This window comes from Gadus morhua, chromosome 1 (genome assembly GCF_902167405.1).
Source record: "Gadus morhua chromosome 1, gadMor3.0, whole genome shotgun sequence".
NCBI lineage: Eukaryota > Metazoa > Chordata > Actinopteri > Gadiformes > Gadidae > Gadus > Gadus morhua.
In genome coordinates, this window is record NC_044048.1 from 2,029,863 (window position 1) to 2,042,069 (window position 12,207).

General features: G+C 44.0%; 1 protein-coding gene across 11 annotated transcripts; it reads right to left on the bottom strand.

The window, feature by feature from the left end:
• Positions 1–845: 845 nt before the first annotated feature.
• Positions 846–11,190, bottom strand: si:dkey-78k11.9 (P2Y purinoceptor 1). 11 transcript variants are annotated; one of them, XR_003977097.1, is made up of 6 exons: positions 10,326–11,190; positions 9,996–10,056; positions 9,054–9,123; positions 7,832–8,873; positions 7,426–7,490; positions 846–1,238 (listed from the first exon to the last, which is right to left on the bottom strand). XR_003977097.1 is itself a non-coding variant. In XM_030358679.1 (4 exons), the coding sequence occupies exons 1-4, from the start codon at positions 11,085–11,087 to the stop codon at positions 8,765–8,767; spliced, it is 1,002 nt and encodes a 333-aa protein (XP_030214539.1). In that variant the 5' UTR covers positions 11,088–11,190; the 3' UTR covers positions 6,931–8,764. The 11 variants fall into 11 exon arrangements, 4 of the variants coding, with proteins under 4 accessions (XP_030214539.1, XP_030214559.1, XP_030214582.1 ...); XR_003977094.1 differs by having other exon boundaries at positions 7,426–8,873; XR_003977100.1 differs by lacking the exon at positions 7,832–8,873 and having other exon boundaries at positions 10,326–11,189.
• Between the last annotated feature and the right edge of the window lie 1,017 nt (positions 11,191–12,207).

Below are 12,207 nucleotides of genomic sequence, written 5' to 3' on the forward strand. Positions count from 1 at the left end.
CATGGTAGAGAAGGGATTGGGGCAAAGGAACTTTTGCTTTGACTCTCTGAAGTCCATATTGAAACACGACATAGAGGAGAAAGGGATTGTTGCCGTACACGGGACAGCTGTCAGTTCCCTTCGGGTCCATTTCTCCAACGCTCCATTTTTCCGTCCTTGGTCGTATGCGGACTCCTCCGGCTGGATTCCTCCCGCTGCTCCGCCGCAGGAGGAGTCCGCATATGACCGAGATGTCGGAACAATGGAGCGTCGGAGAAATGACATAGACCCGAAGTGAACTGACAGCTGTCTACTGAAAACATCTTTCTCGAATGCTGCGGCCGCCTGAGTTTGTTGTTGGTAGTGACGTAAAGAGGTCAACCGGTGGCTGTATTACTACTAGTTGAAACGGGCACAGCGCCACCTATCGTACCGGGGAAAGAAATACTTAAAAATTAAGGAACTGATAGGGTTGATGGGTGAGCCACGTCATGTGGCCCCTTACACTTCCTCTGACCTTTCAGAGGAACCTCACACCGCACCACAAGAACCTGACATCCTGCGAGGACACTTTCTCACACCTGAACAAAACAAAATTAGAAGCAACGTGTACCTGCTTCTATTGTGTCTCTTTAACTGAAAACTATCTACCTACGAGTACAAATAAAGGAACCTGACCTATAACCTAATGTTATGATTTAAAGCATCATTCATTATTTGAGGCTGGGATATCTTGCTACACCCATACATGGCCCTGGCCTCATTAGTCAGGGAGACCGCGGTTCCAGTCATTTAAAGTTGATCCCTGAACCTACTGGGTCCGGGCAGGATGCTGGAGAACAGTGGATTTCCGTGGACTGATTAGCTGATGATTAACAGTCCGTTTTATTCAACGGTTCATGATCTAGAACCAAAATAAAGTATATAAAATAAATACAAAATATATATTTAATATAAGATATATAACGTGACTTAATATGTATACAGAAACTACTCATTTTACTTGGTTTAGAAAGGTCAACTTTCAATGCTTTTCATGCAGACAAACTTCAGCTCCCCAGGTTCCTCTTATTTGTATTCTTGGCCCCTCCAAAATGGCGGCAACATTGAAGTACGATCTAAGGGCCAATGCGTTTTGAAGGATGGCAGCCCGGCTCCTTCCAAGCAGCACAGCGGCCCAGCAGCCGAGGGGAGAGGTGGTAGACGCAGTGTACCGTCCATCTGCCATAGCTGGCGCCCGTGAGCGCCGCGGGAAACACCTGCAGCGGAGGCAAAACTATCAGTGCTTTTTCGTGTGTTGCACCGAGGAGAACACACCCTAACACATGGATAGTTCGTCGGCCAACAGAAAAACACATGGATAGGTCGCTCAGCACAACAGAAAAACATCAAGGTGCGCGTTCCACCCAGTCGAATCGCCACCCGATAGAAGGTCACCAAGATGCTCCAGCTCTGTATTATAAAGGAGTTGTTCACCGCCCAGTCTAGACCAGTTATCATGGTCCCCAAACCCGACAGGTCCTGTCAGTTTTGCAATAACTTCAGGAGTCTGAACAAGGTCTCGGAGTTCGATTCCTCCCCCATGTCCAGGGTTGACGAGCTGATAGAGGGGGCTCGGACCCGCCCCCTACCTCTCCCCCCTGGCCCTCACCAAGGGATATCGGCAGGTCCCCCTGACCAAAGCTGGGAGAAGTTGGCATTCTGAAAACGAGGGGGTTTTCAGAATGCCAACTTCACCATCCTCCCCTTCTGTTCCCCCACGATGCCTACGCTGCAGCATACCTCAAGGACGTCATACACAGTGCCAGGTTGGACGTCCACATATGGCACCTGCGGGCGTTCGTGGGGGAGCGTGGAAGGCAGGCCTCACCGCCATCTCAGCCAAGTGCCGCCTGGGCCTAGAGGAGGACTCCTATCTGGGCTGCCACCGGACGTGGGCACGTCAGACCCCAGGAGTCCAAGGCCCAGGGGAGTGGTGGTAGAGGGAGAGAACCGCCGAGTTCCCCAATCTGGCACATTGGCGCTGGCCCGACTCAGCACAATGGGAGGGGGAAGAACACGAGCAGACACAGGACTCGTGTGAGGTATTGTAAAGCCATTTTGCAAATGTAACCCAGTTGGAAATTGGGCCCAGATATATTATTTTGTTCCCATATAATCCCCTTATTTCTCATAAAGTTTCCCCTCTGTTCTTTGTCTGTTATATTCCCTTAAGCCTTATATTGTTAACCTGTTGGGTTATTAAGCTGTCAATCAGTGATTTTGCTTATTGGCTGTATCAAGAATACAGACCTCCCAATGGTTAGAGGGAAGTAAGCCCCGCCCCTTCATGTGCTGTCGTCCATGCGCAGCTAGAACGCTAACACAAGCAGACGAGTGAAAAACGAGCTGAGAAAACGAGTCAACTATAGAGAGGCAGTTATTAAACTATATAAAAACTGAGTGGAGTTGAAGGGAAACTAACCCGAAGTGAGAGAGAGGGAATTGATGACTGAGCGCCGGGAGTTTTATTGTTTTCGGCCGAGTCTTGGTGAGTTCATGAAGCTAGAAGCTAATGCTCATTGCTAACTGTGCTAACCATGCTGTGTCTTACCACGAGGCTCATTAAAGGCCCACTATGCAACTTTTTTAGCCAAAATTACATTAATTATGCTGGTTGAGAGTTATTCTGATGGTTCTGCAACCATTTCTAGGTCGTTTGGTGGGTGTGTCATTGCCCCATGTCACCTCTCCAAGGAAAAAGCGCATATGCAACTTGCTCTGTTGGGACCGACACAATCCGGATGTGACGCAGCGGAAGTATCCAATCGCGCCTCGAAAATGTAGTCAGATTGTAGTTTTGAAAATGCTTTACGGCACAGACACACACCCAAACATGGCACCGGCTAGATATAAACAGCCAGTTGCGAGGCAATTGTTGCATTCATCATGGATCAATCGACTGATAAGGGACCCAAGAGGCGACTGTCGTTGGAACAAAAGAAGAATGGACCAGAAAAGAGATCAGACACGAGTGAAAGGGGAACTATGCAACTTTTTTGGCTTGATTTACCTTCATATAACAGGCTAAGAGTCATTTCTATGGTTCTATTATACATTTATGTTCGATTGTTTGTTGTTTCGACTCCCCCTTGCGCATCTTGGCGGAGGAAAGGAATATGTTTCTGCCGGCGACCCGCCGCCCACTCTCGCGGGAGTCTCGGGTCTCGCGAAGTAACGAATTGCTTTACGGCACAGACCCCCAAACACGGAACCGGCTCGATATAAACACAAGTAACTAAGGGATTGTTACATTCATCATAGATCAGCCGACTAAAAAGAGACAGAGAAACCCAATGTCGGAGGAACAGAAGAAGAGAAAAGGGAGACTGACCGACAGAGAGGCCAGACACGAGTAAACGTTGGGCAAGCTTTTCAGGAATAGCGTGAACTGAAAGAAAAAGAAGACTGCAAATCAGACGCCGACTTGGCTGTGTTGCTTTTGAAATTGAGAGTACCCTTGGGTGAACTTTGACTTCGTGGTATTCTTGATGTTGATAGTCTCTATACAAATGTGTTTGCTCAACCATTTTGTTGTGAGCCCTGTAAAAATTGTTTTCTCGGCCGTTTTGTTGTGAGCCCTGTATGTTTCTAGCTTGCTTGGTTGCAACCATATAAACACCGTTGTTTCCATGGGTGTTTTGCTGTCCATTTGTCTCGTCCCCCAGATACAGACTGAACCCCCGAATCCAGGTTCTTGTTTATTTAGATTATTATGTTGGCCAACACTCTTACACAGATTGTTCTGTTCAACCTAAGATAAAACAATTATAATCTAGGGTATAAATTCTCCCCGTCAACTATAAAAAATTATGGATTTATGTTTATTGCAATACAAATACAGCATTTTAAAAATGTATAACCTTGCCTACACTTTATGAACATCTACTTCGGACATGGCTCCACGCATTCGCCGGCTTCTTTGAAAACAAATGCACATGGCTCGCGTAGAAGTGCATGGGGAAGGGTCGTCAACGAGTTGTTACGACAGTGTTGTAAAATATCTACTACGAAGCTGTAGGGGGCGCTGTGTAGAGAAATGTGCGTGCCAAAACCGAAGAAATGCCCGAAGTTGCATAGTGGGACTTTAAGAATGCTGGTATTATACCGCTGTGTGTGAACCTGGCTACAGTAAAAGCAGCACATTATTTCACTGATAAGCTGATGGAAAATAGGAAGCTAAGCCATTTTACTTTGCTGCCCCATTTGTTTGCACTTTACTTTTGTGGTGTTTAATGTTTACAACTCGAGCATGTATGCTCTGTTATGCAGTACTTGTGCTAATGGTATGTAGCATATGTTTAAAAAGACTGTTCTAGATGCACTTATTATAGCCTTGAATTGAATATGTTGAGGTGAAGCCTGTAAGATGTTTTTTGTGCATGTTAACTAAGGCGTATTTAATCATATTTCATGGTTAAAAGAGTTGAAATGATTTGTAATTCATGATATAGTTAAAAAGATAATTCTGCATTACTGCAATACTACTGTGTTTCAACAGTATGTTTTTGATGGTATCCATTATGGCCATAAAGAGTGTTATTCTAAGTCCCATGTATAATAGTCTGTTTTTATATAGGCTAGGTTTTTTGTAATCCTTGGAAACACTTTGAGATCTGGATCGAATTCCCCTTGACGAAGGGGTGGCGAGCTAGGGAAGAAGATACATCCTTATCCAAAGGAGTGGACCGAGATCACCTGTGCCCAGGAGGAGCATATCCTTCATTTACCTGCATCACTTGAGTATCTCAGGTGAAAGCGCTCTGAAGCGCCACACATGACCCCTGACTTTTGACTTCTGACTTGACATTTCCCCTTTTGACTAACGCATGCTGAACTGGCCGAACCGAAGAATCTAAGGAACACTTGCAAGGAATTTATCCTGTTTAAATATTTTATTTTTTCTAATCGACATTTTGCAGCCATTCTATGGTGGTTAAAGATAATTGTTCCTGACCTAATGTTATGGTCTAAATTGTGAAACATTGGTGAATGTTATTGATTGCAGTGAAATCCATTTTGTTATAATTTTTCCTACCAAGAATACAGTCAATTTAATAGTTACCTGTGGCTCCAGTTGATCATTGTGTTGTCATTGAATTCTTCCCTCCTTACGAACCTAGACACTAGTCCATATCTAGATATTCTAATGCCCCACTAGGGCTACACAAACTATGATGTGTGTTGTGTGTTGCAGAGAGAAGAACGCACCCTAACGCGGGGATTGCTCAGAAGCCTAGAGAGGCAGTCCGCGACTGAAGAGGATTGTCCTCTTCTAGAGACAAGAGCTGCGGGGGAGAAGGAAGTTCGGGCGCAGGAACGTTTACCAGTGTTACATCGAATTCTGCGACCCACCGAAAAGTGTGACCCCAAGGGGCGCTGTTGCACATTTTCTGCAACATGCACGTTAGGGCTTTGACTCCGAACTTCGTGATTCTAATATAATTCGAATCTCAAAAAATAAATCAAAATTCGAACGAATATTAGGCAGCCATTAATATTCAAACCTGTTATGGGCAGGCCAAGAGGGAGAGACGTCGGACAACCCGATTAGACAGCGATTTATTAGAAACCTAATAAACCGTTGGAACACGCAACGCCGGTGAACAAACCTCGGAAAGCCCAATCCAGGGCTGAATCCGAATACTCATACTTATAGTATGCATTTTGTAGTACGCCACAAATATAGCTCGTCCGAATGCTCAGTACGCATTGTGTAGTACGGAAAACGTTTCCGAATGCGTACTACCGCCACAGTATACAATGGTAGGTCACTACGCTATCCCACAATGCAACCGGAGTCTGGTAACGAACAAAGAAGAGATCGCTGACCCGACTCTACCAACAGCGGCTTAGAAAGACGTCGTAGAAAGCGGCGAAGAAAAGAGACATTCAAAAAAGTAAAGTAAGTAATTAAGTAAAAAGAGACATTTTTAATTTAATAGCAACGATGACAAGACGGAAAACTGGTAACTTATCAAGGTAATTTTCCCGGCATCTGAGGGGAGATACGTCATCTCCAAACATCCGGTGGAGTTTCGGCGGTTTTCGGAAGCGTTCGGAGGCGTTCTACGCATAGCTGTAGACCGTACTACACTGTCAAGTGTAGTACGGTCAAGTATTAGACACTGAACAGAAATAGTATGTACTAAGTATTCGGATTCAGCCCAGGTCTTACTGAAGGCATTTAATGGTCAAAATATTATTAATAAATATTCGAATATATTTGAATATTAATGAACAAATAAACTTCGAATATGATTTTTGGGCAAAAGTCAAAGCCCTAATGCACGTTTGCATTAAACAAAAACATAAATAAAACATAAGATCTCCCCCCACCGGTGGGTCTTTCTTTTCTTGATACTCACATCAATTCTAAACAGCGTTTTACACAGTAGCCTATAATAGGAAATGCTCAAAGGTAAATCAGCGTAATTTAACACTGACTAGCTTTTTATGGGTAAAGAAGCGACGGTGAAGTACTAAACGCCCTATCATTGTATGGGTCTGTAAAATGCTAATGAAATCAAAACAAATGTGTTTATTAAGCACCTTTTAATAAAAAGGTAATTGGTAGGGGGGAGATCTTATGTTTAATTTATGTTTTTGTTTTATGTTTTATGCCTGTCTACGCTTCAAATTTTGCAAAAAATAGGCAACAGCGCCCCCTGGGGTCACACTTTTCGGTGGGTCGCAGAATTCGGAGTAACACCGGGATTAACCCCTCGAGGCGGGAGTGAGACAACACTAAAGAGCGCTGGACACTAAAGGAGCACTGGGCCGGGGCTCAGGGAGCCAGAACTCTTTTCTTTTTCTGTTGGCTAAAACTAACCTTTCTTTGAATAAAATAACATTGCGGATTAAACGGAACGCTGACTTCGTGTTCAATGGAGGAAGACGAGAGACACTGTGTTCAATGGAGGAAGACGAGAGGCACTTTATTTATACAAAAACTTATGACAGAATTGTGATATCTTCCTCCACCATGTCATATGTTAGTGACAATGATGTAGTAACTATAGCGACGCCAACCATCACAAAAAGAGAAGAGGTCTTGCGTGAGCGCTGGGTATAGTGTGGATAATGTCGAGGATGTAGCATGCCTCTACGGTGCGCTCATCCTCCCTTTGTTTGTATATTTGCAGTGGCCCAGCCTTTGCTGAGAGGCTGAGCAGTGTGTGTTAACATTCTTGTTAACAAAATATTTGATAACATCAATTTCCAGATGTGCCAGACCGTGGCCGTTTCAAGGAGCTCGTCAGAACTTGGGGAAAGGCAACTATTTTGCTTTACTCAACCTGAGAATAATCTCAGAAAAGTTAAGGCAACTCATGCAGGGTACCTGGTACACATTTATCACTTGCAAAAGCCCATGTGGATCCATGTGGAAAACATGGGGAAACTCACCTGGTCTTCCTCCAGGACGCTGACCCCCGTATGACCCCGCCCAAGACTGTAGGTCCAGCGTTTATCTAGATAACAGGAAGGTAAACTCAATAATTTCATAACCAAAACTATTGTATCCCAAGGCGCATCGTTTTCCTTCCTTGAGTCTATTTAATCAATTTAGTCTAAATAATCCTTTAGCTGCCTAATTCAATAGAACAACCAAACATACCGTGACCTGTCTAGACTGAAGCAATAGACAATGTCTAATAGCCCATTCTCTTAGTTACATACTTAAATGTGTGTTAAAGGGGCTGTAGGCAATATTTTTATGTGAAAATAAATGTTAATTGGTGATAGATAATATCCATATTGCGGCAGCCATCCCTGACACAGGCTGTTTGGTCACATGGTCCTCCTTTCCCACCTCTCTGCAGTCAGCAAAACAAATGAACTCCGCGGAGAGGCAGTCATCCCTGTGCCTCACAGTCATGCAGCAGGATTTCAATGTTGAGTGACAGTGGCGGAACAGGCTATGCTCCTAATCCAGCGGACCCAGGAAGGATTTACACATCCAAACACCAACCGCAAGAAGACAAGAAAGAAAAAGGATGGCTGCCAGGATAGAGAGACAGGAGTCATGCTAACCCCATTTATGGTATCAAATTCACCGCTTCTTACATGAACACTACTTATTATATTAAAATGGGGCTATCTAATGTTACTGTTATTTACATTGCCATCAAGTTAATTAATGTACTGAACAGACTCAGTTGGCATACTGTTAGACAATGAATGACTATGTACATAATGTTGCATTTATACCAACCGACTTCCATTCAGTATATAATAGTATATACACGTGATACACTTCCTATACTTACTGTACAGTAAGTGTACTGTAAGTACGGTCAATCCGTAATCCCTTTTCCCTTTCATGTGGAGGCTTGGCCACTGTGTGTGATGTCACTACCAACGGAGTGACATCACACAGACGACACGGTTTGGATCTGCAAGCCATTGGAGTGAGGTTCATAAACACACCTGCTACCACCTCTTATCACAATAGGATCCCAAAGAGACTGAGACGTCTCCAGGAGGACCCCTTTAGATTCCCCCCTCGATGGATTGAAGTTGGTCCTTGAGATTTGAATCAGCAATTTTGGAGGTGCTCCAGGGAAGCACGCACCTGAGTTCTGCCTAAATCCAACGGATCCCAACCTGCTGCTTGGAGCAGTGCCATATCCTCAGATAACAAGACAAGAGACGGTTACTGGAAGTGTTTCACACCCAGCCAGTGAATGTTGACTAGACCAGGGGGGGAACTACACATACTACATTCATCAAACATGAACACACATCATAAAGTGTTCAGGGACTCCGTACGGTTCAGCAGCGTGGTGTGAAGCTCCGGAGGAACACACAGGACACACAATACAGTGCGTTGATAACCCAGTTTCACCCTGAAACTAAAAACAGAAGCGATACCTTAGCAATACTACTGTTGACACTGTTGAATTATTCTTGGATTAGTTTTGAATAGTTTTGAAATGATTTCTTAGTCATGCATTTGGCAGGAAATGTATATTAATATTAACCGAATCGTTTTTTAGTTTTACAACAATGTTTCATGTGGATTATTTTCTTACCGACTCAAGGCCAGACCGTTGTTGGAGCTGAGTTTGTGTTTCCTGTTGTTTCCTCGCCAACACCCTTCCTCTGAGAACAGTCATAACACACTCTTACACACATGTGGTTACAAAAGACATGCTTTTATTCATGAACACACACAAAAGCACATTTCAGGCCCTTTCTGAAAGCTAACTTTAAGGTAACTTTAACTCTTCATCATCAGGGCGGGGCCAGGTGCGATGAACACACAAACTTATCACACCATGAGCCAGATTAGGCGAATGGTTTTGCTTTATACACACAGCTTGACAAGCTATAGCATGGCAAGGTGCAGATTTACAGTTGTACACATATATACAAAGGATAACTTACATGAACATTGAGTACATTAAGCAGTGTTAGGACCAGGGGACAAGCTTAAGTACAAATATTAGCCTTCAGTTACAGCAGTAATACACATAAATCAGAGTTCGATCTATGCATGGCCTGACTGCCAGACAACTTGGGTTTGAGTATGACACAATTTAGAGCAGTATCAAATCTGTGGTAGTACATTTGAAGCTTTTATTCCAAAAGGTTTTTGAGGGACATCCATTAGTTATGTCCCAAGGCACTGATTTATTTACGCAAAGTATCTCCTTAAGCACATATATTATCATGAACTAGATTGTAAACAGCACATATTCGACCATGATAAATGCTTTAAGGCCAGAAAAGACAGGGAAAAGAGTTTGAGATACAGAAATGCAAAAAATGTATGGTTGTAGTTTGTAAGTTCTCCAGTCTCAAGACTCTTCCATCCTCGAGGTTTTGCGGTAAAGGACGGCGGTCTTCCAACCGGCCAGAGACAGTCTGGCTTGTTGGTTCAGATTATGTAAATGCATCAGAAAATCATCATTTGCCACTAAGTACATGAGAGGGTTCAGGGCGCTGTTGAGGCAGGCCAGACCCCGGCCCACCTGGTGGGCGATGTAGATGCTCCTGAAGTTGGCGTGACAGACCCCTTGAAGCTTTGATCTCCTGCTCTGCAGAATCAGAATCAGAATGACTTTTATTACATCTTATTGTACACACAAGTACAATTCTGAGGCTTGGTTCCTCAACAGCCACATAGCAGCAACAATACAAGATAAAGTCAATATAAAAATATGTAAAATTAAGTAGCAGCATAGATCACAATAATAAATAATAATAATAATAATAAAATAAAATAAAGCAAGTAATAACAAGATAAATTAAAACAGTGGTGGTAATAAGTTATGAGCAATAATAAGTAATGAGGTGCAGACCTGCAGGTTGAGATAACGGAACACGTGGTAAGGGATGAAGCAGATGGCGAACAGAATGGTCAGGATGATCACCAGCTTCAGACACCGTTGCTTCAGCAGTGCGTTCACGTTGGCGTTCGTGGCGAGGACAACCACCACGTGGCCGTAGCAGGCCAGGATGATGAGCAGCGGGACGGCGAACCCCGTGATGCTCCAGCCTAGGCTGTACGACAGGTATCCGTCGATCCGGCTGTCCTCCGTTGTATCGTAGCACGACTGGGAGGAATTGCTCGGAGTTTTTTCAAAGGACATATCTGGGAGGATTTGGATGAGAACCAGAGTCCAAACCACGGCGCTGATTACTACGGAGTGTCTGGTGCTGATCTTCCCCATGACCCTCATGGGGTGGACGATGCCCAGGTATCTGTAGATACTGATACACGTGAGGAAGCCGATGCTGCCGTACAGGTTGAGGTTGAAGCAGAATCTGGTCACTTTACAGAAGGCGGCTCCAAAAGTCCATTTGCTCTTTTGCGCGTAATAGTGGATCAAAAAGGGCAGCGTAAAAACATACAACAAGTCCGCTATTCCGAGGTTCAGCACAAACACGTTTATGTTTCCCATCTTCTTCCAGCCCTTGTACACGCCCCGGAGACCCCAGACATTGAAAACCGTCCCGAAGATGAAGACCAGGATGAATACCGTGGGTAAGAAGGCGTGCGTAAAATCCAGATTTATCGCACCACACGAGAAATTACTCGGGACTGGTTCAATCTTCACCATCTTTGATCAACTAGAGTGAGTCAAGACCCCCTTGTCTTTAGACTACATACTCGCTGTAAGGTAGCTACGCATCTGCTTACTTAAAAAAAAAATGCTTTCAATGTGAAACCAAAAGAGAAGACCACGCCCACTTCTTAACAATGTCATCATTGTATTGTAGACCTATCTAGATTTATGTGGTTTTAATAAAAATTATTTGCTAAATATAAAAATATTATTGTGGAATAAATATCGACAAAAGGTGACTGACATGCATTTTCAATACACCAGTGTGTATAGACGTTGAAAATGGAGAGTTGACACAAATTTCATTCGTTTATTATATCATTTTTAGAATTATTATTAAATATATTTCTTTATTCTATTATTATATTATATTCTATAATTTTTTTTCTCTTTTCGTACCTTATGCTATATTTATTTTAATCTATGTCTTAAATAGCTGTTAACCATTGACTGGCCTATAAACCAACACTCAACCCTCCAGATTTATTTGTGAGGTCAGCGCCACCGCCCGGCCATATTCCTTCTGACCCGACTGTCAGTGAAGGAGTAGAACACCACGGTGTTCTATCCTTTACCAACACGGGCAGATAGGTTGAGGCAAGCATTGGCCAGTGTATCTCTGCTCCGGGAGGAGGTATTCTCTCCCTACTGTAAGCCTCACTCGGTTGGTTGCAGCAAGCTCTTCTGACTGGCTTGCTCCAACTTGTCACAGGGTGCCGCGGCAAGTCAATGAAGCAACTTGTGAATACCAGCGCTAATGTAGGAGCTGGCACCGTGCGTTGGTTGCCACATGCTGGGACGTGGGGAGATTTATGATGTGTGAGGATCACTATGCAGACCACTGGAAAGCGGGGGAGAGGACACAGGCCCTACTGGACCCCCTGGTCCCTACGTACACAAGAAACGGGCCCACGGGCGGAGCTGGCGTGGTTCAGATGCACTGCAGGCATCAGCAGCCAACCGAAAATAGTCATGTTGTTACCCTTCAGAAGGAGCATAGAAACTGGTTCAGTAAACACTTGGTAAACCACTTTGAAAAACTGCCATATGCAGTCCAATGTGTTTGTTTGTGTGCTTGTGTGTATGTGTGTGTATGACAGCTAATGGGGATCCC